The 23,745-nt window shown below is 37.6% G+C and overlaps 2 protein-coding genes across 6 annotated transcripts in view; both read left to right on the top strand.

Annotated features, from left to right (window-relative positions):
* Positions 1-1,651: 1,651 nt before the first annotated feature.
* tph1a (tryptophan hydroxylase 1 (tryptophan 5-monooxygenase) a) lies at positions 1,652-17,589 on the top strand. 2 transcript variants are annotated; one of them, XM_061969658.2, is made up of 11 exons: positions 1,652-2,860; positions 6,396-6,527; positions 6,639-6,822; positions 6,903-7,003; positions 7,081-7,148; positions 9,983-10,179; positions 10,254-10,389; positions 10,461-10,587; positions 10,660-10,755; positions 16,525-16,658; positions 16,733-17,589. In XM_061969658.2, the coding sequence occupies exons 1-11, from the start codon at positions 2,771-2,773 to the stop codon at positions 16,905-16,907; spliced, it is 1,440 nt and encodes a 479-aa protein (XP_061825642.1). In that variant the 5' UTR covers positions 1,652-2,770; the 3' UTR covers positions 16,908-17,589. The 2 variants fall into 2 exon arrangements, with proteins under 2 accessions (XP_061825642.1, XP_061825643.1); XM_061969659.2 differs by lacking the exon at positions 1,652-2,860 and adding an exon at positions 3,349-3,620.
* A 2,120-nt stretch (positions 17,590-19,709) lies between these two features.
* Positions 19,710-23,745, top strand: part of sergef (secretion regulating guanine nucleotide exchange factor) — a 43,198-nt gene continuing 39,162 nt past the window's right edge. For 3 of the 4 annotated variants that reach the window (XM_072913950.1, XM_061969663.2, XM_061969661.2), the window contains exons 1-2: positions 19,710-20,034; positions 21,264-21,402. In XM_072913950.1, coding sequence (XP_072770051.1) covers positions 19,957-20,034; positions 21,264-21,402 — 217 coding nt within the window. In that variant the 5' untranslated portion in view covers positions 19,710-19,956. Of the gene's footprint in view, positions 20,035-20,911; positions 21,015-21,263; positions 21,403-23,745 lie in introns of those variants that run through there. The other variant, XM_061969662.2, reaches the window with a different exon arrangement.

Raw genomic sequence — 23,745 nt, 5'->3', positions numbered from 1 at the left:
GTTTCAACTTGCACTTACAGATGTAGCGACAAACTGTAGTTACTGACAGTGGTTTTCTGAAGTGTTCCTGAGCCCATGTGGTGATATCCTATACGCACTGATGTCACTTTTTGATGCAGTACCGCCTGAGGGATCGAAGGTCCATCATATTATCGCTTACGTGCAGTGATTTCTCCAGATTCTCTGACCCTTTTGATGATATTACGGACCGTAGATGGTGAAATCCCCAAATTCCTTGCAATAGCTGGTTCTTAAACTGTTCGACAATTTGCTCACGCATTTGTTCACAAAGTAGTGACCCTCGCCCCATCCTTGTTTGTGAATGACTGAGCATTTCACAGAAGCTGCTTTTATACCCAATCATGGCACCCACCTGTTCCCAACTAGCTTGTTCACCTGTGGGATGTTCCAAATAAGTGTTTGATGGGCATTCCTCAACTTTCTCAGTCTTTTTTGCCGCTTGTGCCACCTTTTTAGAAACATTTTGCAGGCATCAAATTCCAAATGAGCTAATATTTGCAAAAAATAACAAAGTTTACCAGTTCAAACATTAAATATCTTGTCTTTGCAGTCTATTCAATTGAATATAGGTTGAAAAGGAGTTGCAAATCATTGTATTCTGTTTTTATTTACGATTTCCACAATGTGCCAACTTCACTGGTTTTGGGTTTTCTACATTATTATATATAGTATAATATTTTAATGTACAAATACCACAGTATGAAAGCAATTATACAACAGCTAATAAATAATAGTTAAAGAATTGCAAAATGGTACAGTACCATATAGTTTTTGACACTGTTGTCCTTTTTGTGTGTTACCGTTAGAGATAAACATGTTTAGTAGACTCTATTGCACTGGTTCTTAACCTGAGTTCGATCGAACCCTAGGGGTTCGGTGAGTCGGCCTCAGGGGTTCGACGGAGTCTCCGCCGCGGAGGTCAAGACACACCCGACTCATCGTGTAAATAAAAACTTCTCTCTATCGGCGTATTATGGATAACCCCAAACAATGTTCCTTCTAATTTTCCATATGCCTGAGCAAACGCAAAAACTCCTTGAGCATTCAGTGGAGCACATGTGAGCGACGTCAGACGTGCACATGCACTGTGGCTACACCAGCAGCACACCAGTCCCAAACCTGACTAAATAACAAGTTAAATGTTTTATTATTATAATCAAATGACAACAGTCATTTCCATGAGATTATTTTCTAATATAAGTGTTTTGGCCCACTTACAATGACAATAACAAAAAATATTGTTTTTCATGAGCTGTGTACTAGGTGGGGGTGCAAATAATTTGTACCCCTTTCAGATATCGCATTTAGATCCCACTAAAACATTCACATGTTGCACAATGAGATGTAAACATGGGATCATGTGTACATTCCTGTAACTTTCTGTTTGTAAAATATATCTTTATTAGTATTTCTTTAATATAATAACATCATTTCATGATTAATATTTACAAATTAAGAAAAAACATTTTATTTTTCACTAGAGAAGGGTTCGGTGAATGCGCATATGAAACTGGTGGGGTTCGGTACCTCCAACAAGGTTATGAACCACTGCTCTATTGCAATATTACACAACACAACATATGAGGTTATAACCTGTTTAATATGAACCTTTGAATCATACAAAATATGTTTATTGCTGCGTGAGCAGACAATTAATAATATCCTGTTTGTACTCCTACAATTGTTTCCCATATGAGTAAAGGCTGTGTGTCTACTGTAGGAAGTGTACACATTTATCTTGCTGTTCCATATTGTGTTTAAATGCTCCTTAGCTATCCATAGATTAAAATAAGGGCACAGTGTTGTTGCCAAGGTCTGCATCGTAGCTATTCTTTTGTGTGCATTATAACTGATCTGGGTTCAGCTCCCGACTCTAGGAAGTCAGCTTCACTGCTTCCTGAGTTGTGTAAAGCACCTGCCTCTGTCACGGGGGACACAGGCCGGGACCACCTGAGACAGGCAGCATGTGCGTCAGCCACATGCATGATGTACACCGCACATTAAAGTCCTCCTCTTGTCTTCCTCCACTATAGGAAGTGGCCGTGTTTAAGTATCTTAGGTTGCGCACTCGTGTTAATTGTGCTTGCAAAGGCAACCTGGGCCTTTTTCCCTGATTGTCTTGATCTTATTAAACAGCTCAGGGTGTTAAATAAAGCAAAACACGCAGATTATAGGTGTCATGTGCACCCAAACCCAGAGGTTGCTTACAGTGCACAGCAATGGATTTTCAAAGGGGGGCATGTTGGGATCATGGAACAATGCAGGCAGGTGGTCCACGCTTAAATCCTTTTAAACCTCGACCTCCTCTTAAAGTCTTAAGGTGTCAACCAACCACAGCAATGTTGACAGAGAAATTAAAAACAAGGTTTGAGTGCATCTTTAACATGTTTTCTTTGTCAAATGACAATAATCCTCCAACATGAATCACTTTTTGTCCAATCACCTAAATCTGACTTTCCGATTGGTTGCAAACCCGACTTTAAAAAAAAAAAAAAAAAAAAAAGATGGAAAGAGAGAGTTTTTATCCCACTCAAATTACGTACAGTGATGCTCCCCTTTTCTCATTTGCTGCTGTCCCTCAGATTATTGCTCTTCTAAGACCCCTCCTCTTTCTCTGTGTGGTTAAATAGCCTAGTGTTCTGCTTCTCAGGGTCAGACAGCCCACTTTGCGTAGAGGCGGTTGCCTAAAAGATAATCCACCGGCAATATTAACCAGGTATATACTGTAGGCTTTAGGCTGCACTTTAAAATGTACTCCAACAGGATCGATGGACCTCGAAGGGGAAGATCTTTTGACTCTATCAACATTGGCTTTGAAGACAAACTACTTAACAACGAGGTAAGAATATTGACTTACTTTCACATAAGAAGAAGAGGCAAGATGAAGGATCTACGCTACATCATCTCATTTATTAAACTTAGTTTCCATTTTTATGAAACCACATTGTAAAAATATACCAGGAGTGGACAGTATTATTCCACAGTAAAATATTGTAATCAAAATGTACTGTAACCTTACAACAGGTATATTGTGTCGTTGTGGCTTGTGCAGCCCTTTGAGACACTTGTGATTGAGGGCTATATAAATAAACTTTGATTGATTGATTGATGCAAATGATGTAAAAATGCAATAATGCAATAAATACAATGACCTTTTTTACAGTGCATGTAGCAATGATCACTGGGAAATTAGTGCAACTTCCAAACTTTAAAAGCTGTTTACTATGTGAATGTACATTTTAGTATTTGGATTAGATTTTACGAATGAGTTCTTAATATGTCTCACTAAAAAGTGGATTTAGGGGGGGAAAAAGTGAGATACTATTTAATACTAAGGGTTAAAATGTGAGCTGCCTGCTAAGGTCTAAGCTCACAGTGCACGGGGAGGTATAATAAAAGGCTTTCCTGCGCTCTAAATGGGATTGTTGTAAGTCGATTGGAAGGAAAAAGAGACGAGTTCATCATCGTTAAATCGAGCCGAAGAAGAGTTGACCCCCAGGCGACTTGATTCAGTGATGCTTTCAGGGGCTCTGCTGACACGGATCCACCAAAAACTGCTCTCACGGGCTGTCGGTGGTACGTTTGAGAGGCGAAACATGGTAGGGACTGACGATTCTTGTAGAAAAAAATGTGAATTATTGATGGAAAAAAAAAAACTTTTGGAGTATTTTGTATTTATCCTTTTTATGATCCTAACCCTGCATTTAATTCAAACCGAGTTTTTCTGTGATGCTATAAATAATAGCTTTCTTGAGCGGGATTATTGTGTGTTTTCCCTTTTGTGCGCATAGGTCAATGTAAGGCCACTATCCGTGGTGAAAGTCTTGTGACGCTGATCTCTGTGTCTGTCTCAAGCATTGACATACTCATCCCCTGTTGCACACGTTAACAAGCTACGCATATTGTTTGGTTTAGAATACACACAAAGGATTATGACAGCATTGTGTGAGAGAGCTTCATGTGGTGATGCATGTTCCCTTCAATGGATATTTTGGTGGCAAGATGGTTTTATGTGATTACGAGTTGTGATTTGGCGTTATTACCTGTTTTTAAGCTAGAGTTCCCTCCAAAGGAAGGAATCGTATTTTAGAGTCAAACACTCTTTCCTCCTCAAAACATAGGGGAAGGGGTGAAAACACACCCCTAATAAACAAGACTCTACTATAACCTGTATAATTTTTAAGCAAGTAAGTACAGTATTATAGTCGTGTTGCACATATGTAAAATGTCAAATTAATATTTTTCTTAAATCAGATTACTCAAAGTTTTGAATTTGGATTTAGATTTGTCCAGGGTGAACTGCAGGATAGGCTCCAGCCCCCCGCACCCGAGAGGGACAAGCGGTAGAAAATGAGTGGATGGATGATTAATCACGAGTTCTTACTCACCAGCATGATTTAAAACAACTTGAAAACAGAGCCAAATATTTGGACACCAAAATGCAATTTTATGGTCAGAATGTCATACAAGAAGTGTTTTAATTGAATTTACTTCATTTATTTCAGGGGTCCCCAAACTTTTTGACTCGGGGGACCGCATTGGGTTACAATTTGGCCGGGGGCCGGGCTGTATATATATATATATATATATATATATATATATATATATATATATATATATATATATATATATTTAGGTTCGGTTGCCACGGATGAAGCGCTGGCTGTCCAAAGTCGGGACCCGGGGTGGACCGCTCGTCTGTGCATCGGTTGGGGACGTCTTTGCGCTGCTGACCTGTCGCCGCTCGGGATGGTCTCCTGCTGGCCCCACTATGGACTGGACTTTCACTATTATGTTAGATCCACTATGGACTGGACTCGCACAATATTATGCTAGATCCACTCGACGTCCATTGCACCGGTCGCCCAGGGGGGTCCCCACATCTGCGGTCCCCTCCAAGGTTTCTCATTGTCCCATTGGGTTGAGTTTTTCCTTGCCCTGATGTGGGATCTGAGCCGAGGATGTCGTTGTGGCTTGTGCAGTGATTTAGGGCTATATAAGTAAACATTGATTGATTGATTGATATATATATATATATATATATATATATATATATATATATATATATATATATATATATATATATATATATATATATATATATATATATATATATATTCAGAGCGGGATTGATGTCACGTTATCGATGGGAAAGTGCACTTTTAGACAATATGATTTGCCTGGGATCTGAGCCGAGGATGTCGTTGTGGCTTGTGCAGTGATTTAGGGCTATATAAGTAAACATTGATTGATTGATTGATATATATATATATATATATATATATATATATATATATATATATATATATATATATATATTCAGAGCGGGATTGATGTCACGTTATCGATGGGAAAGTGCACTTTTAGACAATATGATTTGCCTGGGCGATTAAAAAGGACAGATTTTAAAAAATTATAATAAAAATATATAGATACATATATTTTTTTTTTTTAACTTGGGACTTCCCGCTGGCCGGATTTTGGACGCTGGCGGGCCATAGTTTGGGGATCCCTGATTTATTTGCTCAAAACTAACAGTTGTATCAGTTTTATACAACTGTTAGTTTTATCTAAAGTACCGTAATAGGGTATATTTTGGAGTAAAATTTTCCAGTGAGCACACTCTACTCCAGGGGTCCTCAAACTTTTTGACTCGGGGGCCGCATTGGGTTAAAACGGAGGCCGGGTTGTATATATATATATATATATATATATATATATATGTATATGTATATGTATATTCCTCGCACACTAATTGACTGAAAGAGAGCGCATTTGACGCGGATGATGTCACGTTATCGATGGGAAAATGCATTTTTAGACCATATGATTTGCCTGAGTGGCTAGGAGACACCGAGAGTAACAAGCGGTAGAAAATGGATTAGAAAGGACAGATTCTAAAAAATAATAATACAAAAAAAAAGTTTTTTGTTTTTTTTTAAACCTGGGACTTCCCGCGGGCCGTATTTTGGACGCTGGCGGGCCGTATCCAGCCCGCGGACCGTAGTTTGGGGACCCCTGCTCTACTCTTTCATCTTTCCACTGGCGTATGCACTGACCTGATCACTAATCGTATAACAAGCGCTGCCTTTGATTAAGGTAAAGGAGCATGTACAGACAAAATAAATAGTGTGATTGATGCACATACCGTATATACATGACTAGTGCAATTGTTTATGATGAGTGAACTCATTGTTTTTGACGCATCTTATATTTAGATAACATTACCAGCATATTTATACCTGTAAGTAAGTCATGCAGGTCTACCGTAACTGTGGTAAAACAAGTGCTTCAAGTCGGATATCTTCTCGCTGGCTCGTCAATCAGATGTGCTGCGTTCACTTACTGTACTTGTCAATAATTACTGCTTTCAGATAAACAAATCAACCTTCACCAAAATCGAAGAAAACACAGAGAAGAATTCAACAGAGAAAGGCAGAGCAACAATTATCTTTTCCCTCAAGAATGAAGTGGGAGGACTCGTAAAGGCGCTTAAACTCTTCCAAGTATGGACATGTTTTATACTACTTGCAAATGTACTTTGTTTGTGACTATTTCCCACAATATGGAAGCTAATTATACATTTTAGGTATCCTCACCAGTGTATTCTTTTGCAGGAAAACCATGTCAACCTGGTGCATATTGAGTCCAGGAAATCAAAAAGGCGCAACTCCGAGTTTGAAATCTTTGTGGACTGCGACAGCAACCACGAACAACTCAATGAAATCATCCAGCTGCTGCGAAAGCACGTGAACGTGGTGGACATGGAGCCTCCAGATAACTCCTGTTTGCAGGAGGAAGGTAGATGGATCCATGAAGTGTTTAAGGACCCAAAAGACCGCCATCCTAATTCTGAATTGCACTATGCTATCTCTTCCCAGATATGCATAATGTACTGTGGTTCCCAAAGAAAATTTCCGACTTGGACAAGTGTGCTAATCGTGTCCTGATGTATGGTTTGGAGTTGGATGCTGATCATCCGGTATGAAAGGAAAGATTAATCTATTTTACACTTTCTGATTAAAAGCGTTCTCATGTAATGTATTTTTTCTCCATCAGGGCTTTAAGGACAATGTCTACCGCAAAAGAAGAAAGTACTTTGCAGATCTTGCTATGTCCTACAAACAGTAAGCCTGTTAAACAAATGTATATTTACTTGCGTTACTGCACATCTTTTTTTTTTTTAAGTTGTTTTCTAGAATCAGTATTTGTGCTTTTGCATAAGTTCTGTATGTTGACTTTCGTGCACAGGTGTCAAACTCACTAATTTTTAGTGGCCCGCGATAGCCTAAGAATAATGTGCGTCAATAAAGCTCTTCTTTCTTTCTTGCTATATTTATATTTGTTCTTTCACTTTTGAGAGAAAAATGGTACTAAATGCAATTGCACGTCTTCTAAACTTGAATATTATCTGATCACGCAAAAGGATATTCCAAGCTTTGTTTTGTTATCAAAACTTGATTATTTGCTTGTCACCTTGATTTGTAGGGGGGGGGGGTAGGTTTGGTTGTTATCATCATTTCAGTCATCAACAATTGAGAACAGAGAAAGAGAGAGAGAGAGAGATCAGAAGACATAAGAAAAAGTATCTACATTTGATTATTTACCTTTGATTATTAACAGTCCGGGGAGGGTGTTAGTTTAGGGTTGAAGTTGCCTGGAAGTGTACTTTTATTGCGGTTTTGAAGGAGGATAGAGATGCCCTTTCTTTTATACCTGTTGGGAGCACATTCTACATTGATGTGGCATAGAAAGAGAATGAGTTAAGACCTTTGTTAGATCGGAATCTGGGTTTAACGTGGTTAGTGGAGGTCCCCCTGGTGTTGTGGTTATGGCGGTAGTTTGACATGTACTTCGGTATCAGGGAGGTGTAGCGGATTTTATAGACTAGGCTTAGTGCAAGTTGTTTTACTCCGTCCTCCACCCTGAGCCAGCCCACTTTGGAGAAGTGGGTAGGAGTGAGGTGGGATCTGGGGTGGAGGTCTAGAAGTAATCTGACTAGCTTGTTCTGGGATGTTTGGAGTTTAGATTTGAGGGTTTTGGAGGTGCTAGGGTACCAAGAGGTGCATGCGTAATCGAAAAAGAGTTGAACGAGAGTTCCCGCTAGAATCCTCATGGTGCTTTTGTTGACCAGAGACGAGATTCTATAGAGAAATCTCGTTCGTTGGTTGACCTTTTTGATTACCGATTACAGTTATATGCAAACATGATGCAATAGTCATGAGACTCTGAAGGCAGCCATAACTGTATTCTGCTCATGTTAGGCGTTACGAATTAGGAAACAAAGCAGCTGAAAACATTACAGAATGGTGCACAACAAAAAGTGTAAATCATGGCAAAAACGGTTTGGTTATTTTTAACTTAAAAAAAACAAAACTTTTTGTTTGACCAATTTATAAATTTCTTGTTCTGATGGCTTTTGCATAATTTAAAGGGACTGTTTGCAACTTGAACAAAGTTAAATTTTTCAATCCAAAGAACACCATCGGCAAGCTTTTTGTTAGTTGTTTAACAGAACATACACATTTTTTTACATGTCTATATGTGTCACTAATACTGATTATATTGAAAACAAATGCTCGTCTGCCCGAATAATTTGTCTGGCGTTCAGGCTTGTCACTCACTGCTGTCTCATACGCACATACACAAAAGTAACAAACAATTTGCAGTCAAGTTGTTGTTATGACAGACTATACATTCAATGATGGTTAATGTTAGTAGCTGAACTTTGCCAAATCGCTATCATTAGCTAACAACAGACATACGCATAATGTGTGTGCGTGTGTTTCATGGGGCGTTATTTACATGCTCAAAACTGAAAGAGGGCAGGATATAATGCTTACAACACTTACGCCCTCTAGAGAGTAGCGTAATGATTGCAAAAAGCCCCTTAAATGTTTTATCTCAGGCTTAAATCTAAATATTACTTTAGATAAGGATATTAGTCCAACATAAAGTGTCTGGTAAGAAATTATTATTTTGTATGATTTTTCCCCCCTGATTTCAGATTATTAGTCTACAGTCATCACTTTAAATATTGCGGCTTCACCACATCACAGATTTTTTTGTGGGATATGTTTTCATATATATATACAGGACTGTCTCAGAAAATTAGAATATTGTGATAAGGTTCTTTATTTTCTGTAATGCAATTAAAAAAAACAAAAATGTCATACATTCTGGATTCATTACACATCAACTGAAATATTGCAAACCTTTTATTGTTTTAACATTGCTGATTATGGCATACATCTTAAGAAAACTCAAAAATCCTATCTCAAAAAATTTGAATATTTCCTCAGACTAAGTAAAAAAAAAAAATTATAACAGCAAAACAAAATCAAACATTTGAAAATTTCAATTAATGCACTCAGTACTTGGTTGGGAATTCTTTTGCACAGATGACTGCATTAATGCAGCGTGGCATGGAGGCAATCAGCCTGTGGCATTGCTGAGGTGTTATGGATACCCAGGATGCTTCAATGGCGGCCTTTAGCTCATTTGCATTATTGGGTCTGGTGTCTTTCAGCTTCTTCTTCACAATACCCCACAAATTCTCTATGGGGTTCAGGTCAGGGGAGTTGGCAGGCCAATCAAGGACAGTAATGCCATGGTCAGTACACCAGTTATTGGTGGTTTTGGCACTGTGGGCAGGTGCCAGATCATGCTGGAAAATGGAATCATCATCTCCACAGAGCTTTTCAACAGATGGAAGCATGTAGTGCTCTAACTCCAACCACAAGGCCACTGAGCAGGCATTAGAGTTAATGATTCCTACTTTGCGGAAATGTATTTATCGCTGTCATGTCGGGAATAACATCGCGATAAGCAAGGGACAACTAGTTTAGTTTTTCAGCTTTTGTAATGTGGTGGTAAATTTTGTTTTTAATACTCTTTCCATCTCTGATTTTAATTTTCATTTTGAGTGTTACTGACGGGGTTTTCCCTTTTTTTTCTACAGTGGCGAGCCAATTCCTCGCATAGAGTTCACTGAGGAGGAAGTGAAGACATGGGGCGTTGTGTACAGGGAGCTCAACAAGTTGTACCCCAGCCACGCCTGCAGGGAATACCTAAAGAACCTGCCTCTGCTGTCTAAATACTGTGAATGTCGAGAAGACAACATCCCTCAACTGGAAGATGTCTCTCGCTTCCTCAGGGGTGGGTTTCATTTCAAGCTGAAATGACATCATTGTGTTTTTTTCAGCTCTAAACAAAGACTCATTCTTTTTTAGAACGCACCGGGTTTACCATCAGGCCTGTAGCTGGTTACCTGTCTCCTCGTGACTTCCTGGCCGGTTTGGCCTTTCGTGTTTTCCACTGCACTCAGTATGTGCGACACAGCTCAGACCCCTTGTACACCCCTGAGCCGTGAGTATTAGTCAGCACGCAAGTGAGGAAAAAGAAAGCCATCATTCATGTAAAGCCTGCCCTTTGTCCAGGGACACATGCCATGAGCTGCTTGGTCACGTCCCCCTGCTGGCAGAACCCAGCTTTGCACAGTTTTCTCAGGAGATCGGTCTGGCTTCACTCGGTGCTTCGGACGACTCTATTCAAAAACTGGCCACAGTGAGTTGCCCTGCTGAAGCACTTCAGTTAAAGCAAGGCTTTCACATTTCTATAACACTTTTTGTCTGTTAGTGCTACTTCTTCACTGTGGAGTTTGGCCTATGCAAACAGGAAGGAAAACTACGAGCATATGGGGCGGGACTGCTGTCATCCATCAGTGAGCTTAAGGTAAAAACTAGTGCTGTCTCATGATTATTTTTTAAAATCAGATTGATCACTATTTTGAATTTTGATTAATCATCATTCATCACATGTTATTACTCGCCTGCATAATTTAAATGAACTTAAAAAGAGCCCAATATTTGGACCCAAATGCAATTTTATTGTCATGTCATACAGGAACTTTTTTTTAAAATGTGCTACTTGAATGTATCACATTTATTTGCTCAACATTTTTATCTAAAGTCCCATCTGGGTGTATTTTGAAGCACTTTTTCCAGCGATCACACTAGTCCCCTCTCTCATCTTTGGACTGACATATGCTTTCCTGATCACTGACCATATAGTTAAAGTTAAAGTACCAATGATAGTCACACACACACTAAGTGTGGTGAAATTATCCTCTGCCTTTTACCCATCCCCATGTTCACCCCCTGAGAGGTGAGGGGAGCAGTGAGCAGCAGCGATGGCCGCCCTCGGGAATCATTTTGGTGCTTTAACCCCCAATTCCAACCCTTGATGCTGAGTGCCAAGCAGGGAGGCAATGGGTCCCATTTTTATAGTCTTTGGTATGACTCGGTCGGGGTTTGACCTCACGAACGTCCAGTCTCAGAGCGGACACTCTAACCACAAGGCCACTGAGCAGATTTAATATACTTTAATATATAATATACAATTTTAATATACAACCCGCGCCGCCTTATAGCTAATCATCCAAAGCAGCATACAGTCAATAGACATTGCATGATTAATCTGCGTATACACATGAGTAATGTGATAATTATTTGTGATATATCACATGAGGTAACCTTTTTGGACAGCCCGAGTGAAAACTTTTTTTTTTCAAACACAAATGGCTTTTTCTTAAGCCCCGGCAACTCTTATTTGGATCTGCATCGTAGTGTAAACATCCATGGAGACCTTCCTCATTCCTGATTTAATCATTAAGGTGCATGCATATACATTCACTGTACATATACAAGTACATATACATACATACATACACTCATGCATATAATCCCATTTCATCAAACATATATTTATGTTGTTGCCCTAGGGGAAACTGAGTAACACATGGCACACTGACAAAGCTTAACCTATTGTTACTATAACAATCTACAAGGTTAATATAGTTTGCTTCTCTTTCTTCCTCTCCATTTATCTGCTTTCTTTTGTATTTCAAGTTATCATTACATTTATATATTGTTGCATTTGAAACAATTGTATTGTTGATAATAGAGGTAATTATTGTTATTATTCATTATCAATAGTGCTATATCTATTGGTATTTGTATTGCTCCATTTGTAGGGTAATAATGCTCATTGTCATTTCTGTGTTATTAATATTTATTTCACTAACTGCTTCTTTGCTATTACTTTTACCATCCTATTTGTACATATCCTATTTGCTGATGTTGTTGTTGTTGTTATAGTTATTGTTGTTTGCTGTTGTTGTTGTCTCTCTGTCTTATCTCTTGTCCCCGCAATTTCCCCCTCTGTCTTCCTTTTTTTCTCTTTCTATCCCCTCCTGCTTTGGTCCGGCTGCACCAAAAAATAATATAAATCCATTTAATAAAGTAAAATACAAATAAGGCAACAAGAGAAGTATCTCACACTTCTCCTTTGTAAAGTAAAGTTGTACAGCCGATATGGGCATCTACATCAACTATATGATTTGCCTGAGTAGCTGGACAGGACAAAAAAAAAGGTTCATGCATTTTTATTTCGAATGTTTACTGGTAAAATATTGAAAAAAGCCAACTTGCCAGTGACACAAGTTAAAATTGAAAAAAATCCTGGATCCCATTGCCTGGATCTGCACCGATTTAATAACTTCTCTCTTGGGAATGCCCCTCTTCTCTGTAATGTTCAGTAGGCTGCTTCACTGCAATGGTTCTCAAACATTTTTGTAAATAAGTACCATCTTTTTGCTACCACTACATGCCATTGCGGTTTTGGTTCAGCCATCAGGCTTGGAATTGCAAGTAATTGACTTAGACTTAGACTTACACTTCCTTTTTATTGTCATTCAAATTTGAACTTTACAGTACAGATAAGAACTAAATTTCGTTGCATTAGTTCATGGTAGTGCAGGATAAAAAAGCAATAAGGTGCATATATAAATAAATAGATTATTAGAGATAAATATATTGCACTTTTGCATATGCATCCACGTTAAATGGATGTATGTTATATTGTCTTTATATTACATGTTACTTGTGTGAAGTGAGGTAAACATTGATATTTCAGCAAAACACAATTTGTATATGTATGATATGTGGACATGGTACTAAACAGCACGCTTTGGTACTGTAGTATTGATATTTTTAGTTCATTTAGTCATGTTTATGCTTGAAATGCTGCAATTTGTATAGGTACACACTAAAAAATACAGGGTTATATTGATAACCCAATTTATGAGTTGCTAGTGTTGGGTTAAATTTTGGAGTTATTTTTATGAAGAGCAATCAATTTTTTGGGTTATAAGGGTATTATTTTAACTCCATTTCTGGGGTTATTTGTCAACGAGTAACGCATTTATGGTTAAAAGGCTTTTTTTTTTTTAATTACTTTTTTTTAAGGGAATTTTATTATGGATTAATCTCATTAACATTATACAATCACCCAACATTGAGTTAGCATAACTCAACTTTTGGGTTAAACAATTCAACCCAATAGTTTGGTGGGGAACAACCCAACAATAAATTATCATAACTCAACTTTTTGGGTTGGGTTGAAAACATTTACCCAAAATGTTGAGTTAAAATAACTCAAATAAGGGGTTTGTCATTTTCTGAACCAGCAGTTGGATTAAAATTGGGTTATTTTTTCTCCCAACATTTTTGTGTGTATGTCGATGTATATGTATATGTATATGTATATGTATATGTATATGTATATGTATATGTTCTTACTTGTCAAACTTGTTTTAGCCTTGTTACACAACCCTTTTTGATTATTATATTTTGATGGATTGATGGATAACTTGCTTTGAAATCGTAAGTCAAGGTGAAAAGCAGACATCAAAGTATTTATTTTTGATCACCAAAAAAAAATGTTTGACACATCTTAATTACATTAAAGTGTAGAACATCAATTCAAATTCAATTCAAAGAACGTTATTAATACCTCAAGGGGCAATTCATTTTGAGCAGCAGGTTGTCGTGGTTCGTAAAGCCTACACATGGCCCACAATAAATAAATAGTCAATAAATACATAAACTGTAGAACAATACAACCCTCTGAAGAATTTAAAAGTCTGAGTGTAGAGGGAACAAATGATTTGGAAAAGCGATTTGTTTTACGCAGAGTAAAATGATTCCCAAGCGTGGCCACCGCTGCTGCTCACTGCTCCGCTCACCTCCCAGGGGGTGGAACAAGGGGATGGGTCAAATGCAGAGGGTAATTTCACTACACCTAGTGTGTGTGTGACTATCAGTGGTACTTTAACTTTAACTTTAACGTCGCCCTGAAGACAACAAAGAGAATTCATCCTCAAGGACATGGCTCAGAGAGAGAGGCTAAAATGCTCTTTGCTTTTTGGAGGATTTGCTAGTTGTTGAAGAAGTTTAAGTCTCTTAGTTTTACTCCGGTAATCTTAGAACAAGACTTAACTATACTAGTCAGGCTGTTTCGGTCTTTGACTGAAAGACAGTGAAACCAACAAATAAAAGAAATACACAAAAGACTCTGGATAAAAACGAGTATAACAGGCCTGGCAGAGAAATAATTTAGTTTCCTGCAATCCATCCATCCATCCATTTCCTACCACTTGTCCCTTTTGGGGTCGCGGGGGGTGCTGGGGCCTATCTCAGCTGCATTCGGGCGGAAGGCGGGGTACACCCTGGACAAGTCGCCACCTCATCACAGGGCCAACACAGATAGACAACATTCAAACTCACATTCAACCACACTAGGGCCAATTTAGTGTTGCCAATCAACCTATACCCAGGTGCATGTCTTTGGAGGTGGGAGGAAGCCGGAGTACCCGGAGGGAACCCACGCAGTCACGGGGAAAACATGCAATCTCCACACAGAAAGATCCCGAGCCCGGGATTGAAGCCAGGACTACTCAGGACCTTCGTATTGTGAGACACATGCACTAACCCCTGTGCCACTGTGCTGCCCCTCCTGCAATTGCATGCAGTATATTTTTTTTGTCAAAACTGACAGAACAAATAATTTTTCAGACTTTCGCAGGTCCCATAATTGATGTGGCAGACCACATAAAATGAAGTGGAAGCGGACCTTTTTAAATTATTTGGCAAACCACACAAAATTATGTGGCAGACTACATGAAATGATGTGGAGGGCCTCATAAAATGACATGGCGCATCGCATTAAATGACTTGCCGATTCACCTATAATAATGTGACGGGCCACTTAAAATGACATGGCGGAACTACATAATGTGCGTAGCGGGCCAATTTAAATGATGTGGCGTGCCACATTTAATAATGTGACGGACCACGTTACTTACTCACTTACAATGATGTCCCTCGAGGCTCTTGAGTTTGACACATTTGTTTGAAATAATCTTTCGTACTTGTACCATTGTTTGAGGATCGCTGGTTTACTGGTTTTAAAGTAATCCAATAACAAACAACCCAGGATAAAAATCCATTGGTTGAATATGAATATATGTAAAATAAAAGTGGCTATTTTGAAGTTTAAAAAAATATTTGCTCACACATAATAGAGAATAATAAAACAGATTTCACATCAAATACCAGCTAAAATCAACCAAATACAACATGGGCAATGTCCAACAAATCTGAAATCAATATTAGGTAAAGCATTCGACTGGATTTCAAACAAATACAGCACAGACCAAAGGTTTGGACACACCTTCTCATTCAATGCGTTTTCTTTATTTTCATGACTATTTATATTGTAGATTGTCACTGAAGGCATCAAAACTATGAATGAACACATGTGGAGTTATGTACTTAACAAAAAAAGGTGAAATAACTGAAAACATGTTTTATATTCTAGTTTCTTCAATATAGCCACCCTTTGCTCTGATTACTGCTTTGCACACTCTTGGCATTCTCCTGATGAGCTTCAAGAGGCAGTCACCTGAAATGGTTTTCACTTCACAGGTGTGCTTGAAGCTCATCGAGAGAATGCCAAGAATGTGCAAAGAAGTTATCAGAGCAATGGGTGGCTATTTTGAAGAAACTGGAATATAAAACATGTTTTCAGTTATTTCACCTTTTTTTGTTAAGTATATAACTCCACATATGTTCATTCATAGTTTTGATGCCTTCAATGACAATCTACAATGTAAATAGTCATGGAAATAAAGAAAACGCATTAAATGAGGAGAAGGTGTGTCCAAATTTTATGTCATATTTCACTGACAGATACAACTTGTTAAGTCGTGGTTATAACCAGTTGTTGGTCATGATTATAGACAAAGAAAGTAAAACTGCATGTTAAAAGCTTCTACAACAATTCTGAAAATGTTTAACAATTAGGTTTGCTCAGCTTCAGTTTAGTACCAAATGTTTAGAAACAACCCTATACTGCTACTACCAATGATCATAATCATTCATAATATTGTATTTAGTAGGATGTGTGTTGCTCGTATCATGCTCGGAAGGATTTTCACATACATTCACAAATGTATAATTACATTAAGTACTGTAGATATGATATGCCTTTAGAGTAAACAAAAAGCCTGTAATACAATTATTATTAGATCATTTTTTTATTTCTGAGCCACATAGATCAGATTGAATAAAACGTGCTGCACTATACTGTTCTGTCTTGCAGCATGCGCTCTCTGGTAAAGCAAGGATAATGCCCTTTGACCCGAAAGTAACATCCAAACAAGAATGCATCATTACAACCTTTCAGGATGTTTACTTTGTGTCAGATAGCTTTGAGGAGGCCAAAGTCAAAATGAGGTAAGCTGGGTTGCATTTCAGTGATGTTATCAATATACTGATATACATATATAATGAACACAATCTTATTTCAGGGAGTTTGCCAAGACCATCAAGCGTCCCTTCACAGTGCGATACAATCCCTACACGCAGAGTGTGGACGTGCTTAAAGACACTCCGAGCATCAACAGCGTGGTAGAGGAGCTCCGACATGAGCTCGACATTGTAGGCGATGCTCTGAGCCGCCTCAACAAGCAGCTGGGTGTCTGAGCGTCCAAAGTCCACTCGCAGTCAGTCTGTGTGTCCTCCTCAAACTGCTGTATAGATGCTGCTTGTGTATCACCCCTTTGTCATTTCAATAATTGTGCACTGGCAAAAAGAAAAACCTGGTGTTTACCCCCTTTGCATGGCACATGGCTAATACAGATTGCTATGATATTAGTGAACTGCACAAACCCAAAGAGCATACTGTTTTCACTTAATTGGCTTATATCCTGCAAACTGCCTGTGTGCTTTTGTACCAAAAAAAATCCCTTTTGCTGCTGTTGTATATGATGACCTTTCTTTTTTGTATTTTTTTGTTTTAATATCCAATTTAAACTTCCAAATTTCAGTGATTTACCGTTGTATTGTTTGTGTGAATGTAACTTGCTCTTTTCTGTGTGTTGTTCAAAGAGACTATTCTAGTGAATTTATAAAAGTATTCTGGTGGTTAATGGTTTATGATGACCGATCAGGGCACGCCTGCCTACTTTGTTTCACAGTAATAATTTTGTATATCTCCACTTAAATATAAATGTAGTGACCCCCCGCGACCCCGAAAGGGACAAGCGGTAAAAAATGGATGGATGATTGTAGTAGCCTTCTCCTTGAATCAAATATTATTTTTCTACCAACCAAATATATCATATTGAGTATAGGCAATGTACGTGTGTGTGTATATATCCATCCATCCATCCATTTTATATATGTATATATATATATATATATATATATATATATATATATATATATATATATATATATATATATATATATATATATATATATATATATATATATAATCATTTATGTCACCACATGACCATTGCTGCAGAAATACTATACAGGAACACATTTACGCGTTACTAGGCATTGATTCACCACCAACACTGTCCAAAATGGGTTATTTTCTGGCGCATTTAAAAATCAATAAACCCGCATCAGCAATTGAAACATATCTTATGTGGTACTGTCAAAATTTAAATTGCAAAAAATTTATTAAACATGAAAAAATAAAGAAATTCAATATATCTGAACTCACAATTTGTAGAACCCATTCGAGCTTCCCGGGTTGGCCGACATGGTCTCACAAGATGTAGTTTCTCTTTAAATATCTTTCTTGAAAATGGCCTTGCAAATATATGTGTTGTCTTGTCTAATCATAAAAGATGCAGACGAGGCGTGTTGGCTGACTTCTTAAAGTTTACTCCACAGCGTGCTCATCAAAAACATCCCGCTGCCAGCATGGCTAAACGCGGCTCCTGCGCATGTGCTTCACTACTGTGGCCTGCTGGGTAATGGTGTTCTTATGTTACGTAGCTCATAACATCACAATATATATCTGCCTTAGGCCATCTAGAAGGCCTTACTGACAACAACTCGTGATCTCATTGGTTATCGCAACTGTCTGTTAAATGTTTGTGTCCGTTCACTTACAGTGCGTAGACGCCTGCATTATTGATTCTGAAGGCCTCCGGCAGATTTCGTATAGCATGACAACATAAGCTAGCTGAATTCTAATTGGATAAAAACTCTATAACAGGGGTCCCCAAACTACGGCCCGCGGGCCGGATCCGGCCCCCCAGCATCCAAAATCCGGCCCACGGGAAGTCCCAAGTAAAAATGTTTAAAATTTTTTATTTATTCATTTATTTATTTTTTATTTTTATTTTTTTTTATCTTTCCTTTCTAATCCATTTTTTACCGCTTGTTACTTTCGGTGTCTCCTAGCCGCTCAGGCCAATCATACTGTCTAGAAATGAATTTTCCCATCGATAACGTGATAATGTTAAATGTTGATGAACATCAATGTTAATTGATGTTAAATGACAAAACGAATTATAAAGACAATGTATATATATATATATATATATATATATATATATACACATATATACAGCCCGGCCCCCGGCCAAATTTTTTAACCAATGCGGCCCCCGAGTCAAAAAGTTTCGGGAACCCTGCTCTATGACCTAAAAAAAAACAGCGCTGGAAGGAGCATAATGACATGAAGAGAATATGAATACTTTTAGATATTTAGGGAAAGTAAATAAAAAAATACTTACTTTAATTATGATCCTGAATTCTGGTTATGTTAGGCCAGCAAAGGCCCTGACGGCACAGCAATGATATATACATACATATATATATGTACATATATATATGTACATATATATATGTACATACATATATATATATATATATATATATATATATATATATATATATATATATATATATATATATATATATATATATATACCGACTGTGGTCGGTTGATTCGCGACACTGTCGTAAAAATCTCAGTCTGAGCTCTTTTTTGTGAAACACGGAAGTTGTGACGAAAACAAACATTTACTTAAATGGTAATTTTTGTTAGTTTATCAATTATTTGTGGTATTGAACAAAACAATCCCGTCATTAAAAAATATAAAATGGTATGTATGAATATATTAATCAAATTCAGAGCTTTGCTTTTGAGTGCAGAATTGTCTTTGAAGAATATTCACATCAATAACATTTTTTTAAACATTACTCTCTGAAACAATTTTCTGACTATATATATATATACTGTATATATATATATATATATATATATATATATATAATATATATATATATATATATATATATATATAATATATATATATATATATATATATATATATATATATATATATACAGTATATATATATATATATATATATATATATATATATATATATATATATATATATATATATATATATATAGTCAGAAAATTGTTTCAGAGAGTAATGTTTAAAAAAATGTTATGGGCGAGGGCGGACCTACGTCACTTCCGCCCTCCAATCCCCTAGCAACGCGGTCGCCATATTGAATTCGTTGAAAACAAACCAGCTCACAGCGAACACAGCATTGACAGAAAAGGCATTTAACGAGGTTTCACGGCATTTTAAACTGTTCTAAATGGCGTATGATTATGTAAATAGTCTTTTCAGTGAGGCTAGGTTAAGATACGAGTTAAAATGTTCTGTAGTTGGATTAAACGACTGCCTAGCTTACCGCCTTCCAGCAGATGCGTGGACTGATAATCCTACACAATGGCCGGACATGGAATTTGGAAATCTTTATGTCTACCTCACAAGCGCACCAGGTCGGTTGTTAGCTTCGGTTGTTATATAACGAATAAATCACATAAAAATTGTTAAATCACCCAAGGTATGTTGATAAATGATAATAAGGATGACACGGTGGCTACCAGTATCTGTATATTTATTATATCTGTAGAGAGCTCATTCAAATTCAGTTCAGTATTATGATTTATTATTTGCTGAATTACTGGAAATAGCCTTTATACCGTATGTTATTGTTGTGCAACAACAACAACTTCAGCTGTCGAACGTTATTCAGTAAAAATTCAACGGGTTCAACATTAGCATGGACCAAGTTGTGGTTAAGAAGGTGGATTTTTGTTCCTTATATTTACCAGAAACGAAGTGATGCGAACACACGACCCGGGATTTTGGGGGACTCCAGTGAGAACCGTCCTCGTTTTCCCGGTGTAAAGCTGCGAGCCATTTGTCTCTTCTCTGTGGGCTTTTAGCACGCTTTGGCAGAACAAAATAAGACCTTTGTTTTCCCTGTTTCCAGTTGTGGTTTGCACAACCAAAAACAACACAGTTTTTGGGCATTTTCGAGGCAGAATGACGGGTTTAATCCGCGCAGGTCTACAGGTTAAACAGCAATGGCGACGGTTTGTTTTCAACGCCAGTCAGGTTGCTATGGCTCGAAGAACCCGTATGTAGCTCAGTTGCCCGCATGTCGGCGCTGCCCCACTGATGTGAATATTCTTCAAAGGCAATTCTGCACTCAAAAGCAAAGCTCTGAATTTGATTAATATATTCATACATACGATTTTATATTTTTTAATGACGGGATTGTTTAGTTCAATACCACAAATAATTGATAAACTAACAAAAATTAATAAATAGTTTGTTTTCGTCACAACTTCCGTGTTTCACAAAAAAGAGCTCAGACTGAGATTTTTACGACAGTGTCGCGAATCAACCGACCACAGTCATTTACGGCCCCATGGCAACAAACTGGAGGTTGGAGTTTTGTTTACTCGCGTGGGTAAGACGTTTGTGCACTTACATTAGTTTAATTCAGTTAAAGTTACCTTTGTTATGTTTTCTTAATAATTGTCATTCTTATAGCAGTGGTTTAGGTGTTGATAACTTAAACGAAGTCCAACTGTTTGCTCAATAGACAGTATAGTTATCTTACTGTAGTTGGCTCCAGTAGGGAATTAATCTGTTAGTAGTTAAGTTCAAATATTTTTAAAGCTAATGATTGATAATAAGTTTATACAATGTCTGTCAGGGGGCGAACAGTTACGGGCAGCATGGACGTGGAGATGAGGAGGACCAGGCAGTCCCGCGGCTCTCAAACAAGGCTCCCCTACAAGGAAGGGCGGTCCGGACCGTCAATGGTGGCGGTGGACACACCGTAGTTATCACCGGTACGTCGCTATTGTCTTAAAGCAGCTGTTAATGTATTAAAATTGGTTTACTAAAGCTTCCTAACATCTTCCGCTTGAGGACTTGGTGTGACGTTACCATGAATTGATTTACGTGGACCCCGACTTAAACAAGTTGAAAAACGTATTCGGGTGTTACCATAGTGGTCAATTGTACGGAATATGTACTGTACTGTGCAATCTACTAATAAAAGTTTCAATCAATCAAAAAAACGTTGTTCGAATAACAGGGCTCTCCCTCCAGGCTAAACGTAATACTGCATGGTTAGATATATTAAAACGATGTTGGAGAAATCGCAACACACATACACAAACGTTTATCAAACAACACAATAAAGAAAAACTCGCAAAAATGTGATTATATGGGTACCACTTTACAAACGTTTTTTGTATTACACAAGCAGGAGTGACAACCACATTGGCCACATTGGCTTTGGAAATTTGACAGACGGGCAGAGCGAGCACATGATGCATTTTAAAGCATATAATATCTGTTAGAACAAAGAGTAGGCTTCTCAAACATGGGCTATTTTAATCATAATACATCTATTTTCAACAATATTACACCACAACATAAAAATTGTATTAAAAATGTTAACACTTACATTCTCTTTTAGTGGGAGCAATGTTGTCGATCACAGCTTTTTGCCAGTGCGTCAAAGTCTAGTATCAGTTTTGTTGTGGCAATTCTTAAAGCAGATCTTTGCTCAATTCTGTTTCAATCTTTGGCGGGCCGGATTAAAGGGACCGAAAAGGCAGAAGTGGCCCGCGGGCCGTAGTATTTCTTGAGATCCTTGAGATCATTTCTCACCCCAGTCGAGAGTGAACTCCCACCCAAAAAGAAGTTTACTTCCCAATCATCTGATAAATATCTATAGATAGATAGATAGTACTTTATTGATTCCTTCAGGAGAGTTCCCTCAGGAAAATTTAAAAAAAAAAAGTATATGCAGCATTACACAGTTAATAATTATTTATTTTACATGTCAAGACAAAAAATGCAATCTTAAGAAAAAATGTAAGCCATTTAAATTATTTACCTGAGACAACATTTACAAATGTAATGCAAATGGGGTTGGAGGGGACACTAACCATGATATCTTAATGTTCTCTCCATTCAGTCAATGTCTGTGGAAGTAGTGGTGATGGAAACTTTTTCCATCATCTCTTTTAGGGAATGTAAAGTCTGAGTTTACCTCCTAAAGTCCTCGGCTAAACAATTCAGTTCTTAGTGTATCAGTCAAATGGTGTTGCCGGTCAGCAGGATCAATGGGGGCAGCTTTGATAGATTCACAGGCATCTGTTGAAGCTGAGGATGTGTCTTCAGGTTGTTGGATTGTAACATTTATTCTGCTGCTACTGCTTCATTATCCATCAATGTTCTACCGCTTGTCCCTCTTGGGGTCACGAGAGCGCTGGAGCCTATTCCAGCTGCACTCGGGTGGAAGGCAGGGTACACCCTGGACAAGTCCTGTAAGAAAATTAAAACACTCAAAGAACAACTTTGAATGTAGATGTATTAACAATGATACTTTTAATTCAATTACAAGACCACCATTTTTAATTTTGACTCTGTTTTGAGTGTTCACTATGTCCTGTTAAATATGCGTATAATTAATACAGTATATATAATCATATACTATAACTATCCATCAAAATATATAAGCAAAGTGTATACAATATATTTGAGTATAAAATACGATACGGTATAACCTCTTACTTCCTATTCCAGTAATAGTTTTAGTAACTATACTTGTCTATTGCTAAAAAGTCCATAGAAAAGCACTGAAAGCTACTTTAGTGTGAGCATGCAAGCTAATATCCATTATTAATATCCATTTTTTGATGCTATTAGTAATACAATATTTAAGCACTCATGTTAATGCAGCCAAAGTAAGACAACTACTGTATTTCAGATGAATAGACCATTATGTCTTGAGCGTATTTAAAATTGATTGTGGTAAAATAGTCTGATATTAATTTAAATTTATTACTGTTGAGGATATATGTTGTATACTTTTTGATTGAAAAATAATTGTTACTACAGTCTGTTACAAATCATTCACCTGGATCAACATGTTGAGTCTGTCTCTCACCAGCAAATGTGTTGCTGCTGCTTGCGGTCTGAATAGATGCTGTAGTGTAAAACACTAAATGGCACAAATGTCATCTCTGCATGCATTGTAACTCTAATGTACTCTTTATAGTTATTTAGTTAGGCCTTGTATCCCTTGAGCATAGGCCATCAACAACTCGCCGCCATCGTCCTCTGTCCTGGGCGATTCTTTCTAGCTCTTTCAATGTGTGTGACCGGTCTGCTTGGCA

This window comes from Nerophis lumbriciformis, linkage group LG10 (assembly GCF_033978685.3).
Source record: "Nerophis lumbriciformis linkage group LG10, RoL_Nlum_v2.1, whole genome shotgun sequence".
NCBI classification, from domain to species: domain Eukaryota; kingdom Metazoa; phylum Chordata; class Actinopteri; order Syngnathiformes; family Syngnathidae; genus Nerophis; species Nerophis lumbriciformis.
This window is presented reverse-complemented; position numbering and strand designations above follow the sequence as displayed.

Coding starts and splice junctions, on each gene's coding strand:
- tph1a (XM_061969658.2), top strand. CDS start 2,771: ATGTACTCCAACAGGATCGATGGACCTCGAAGGGGAAGATCTTTTGAC. Junction 2,861..6,395: donor ACAAACTACTTAACAACGAG/GTAAGAATATTG, acceptor TACTGCTTTCAG/ATAAACAAATCAACCTTCAC. Junction 6,528..6,638: donor AGGCGCTTAAACTCTTCCAA/GTATGGACATGT, acceptor ATTCTTTTGCAG/GAAAACCATGTCAACCTGGT.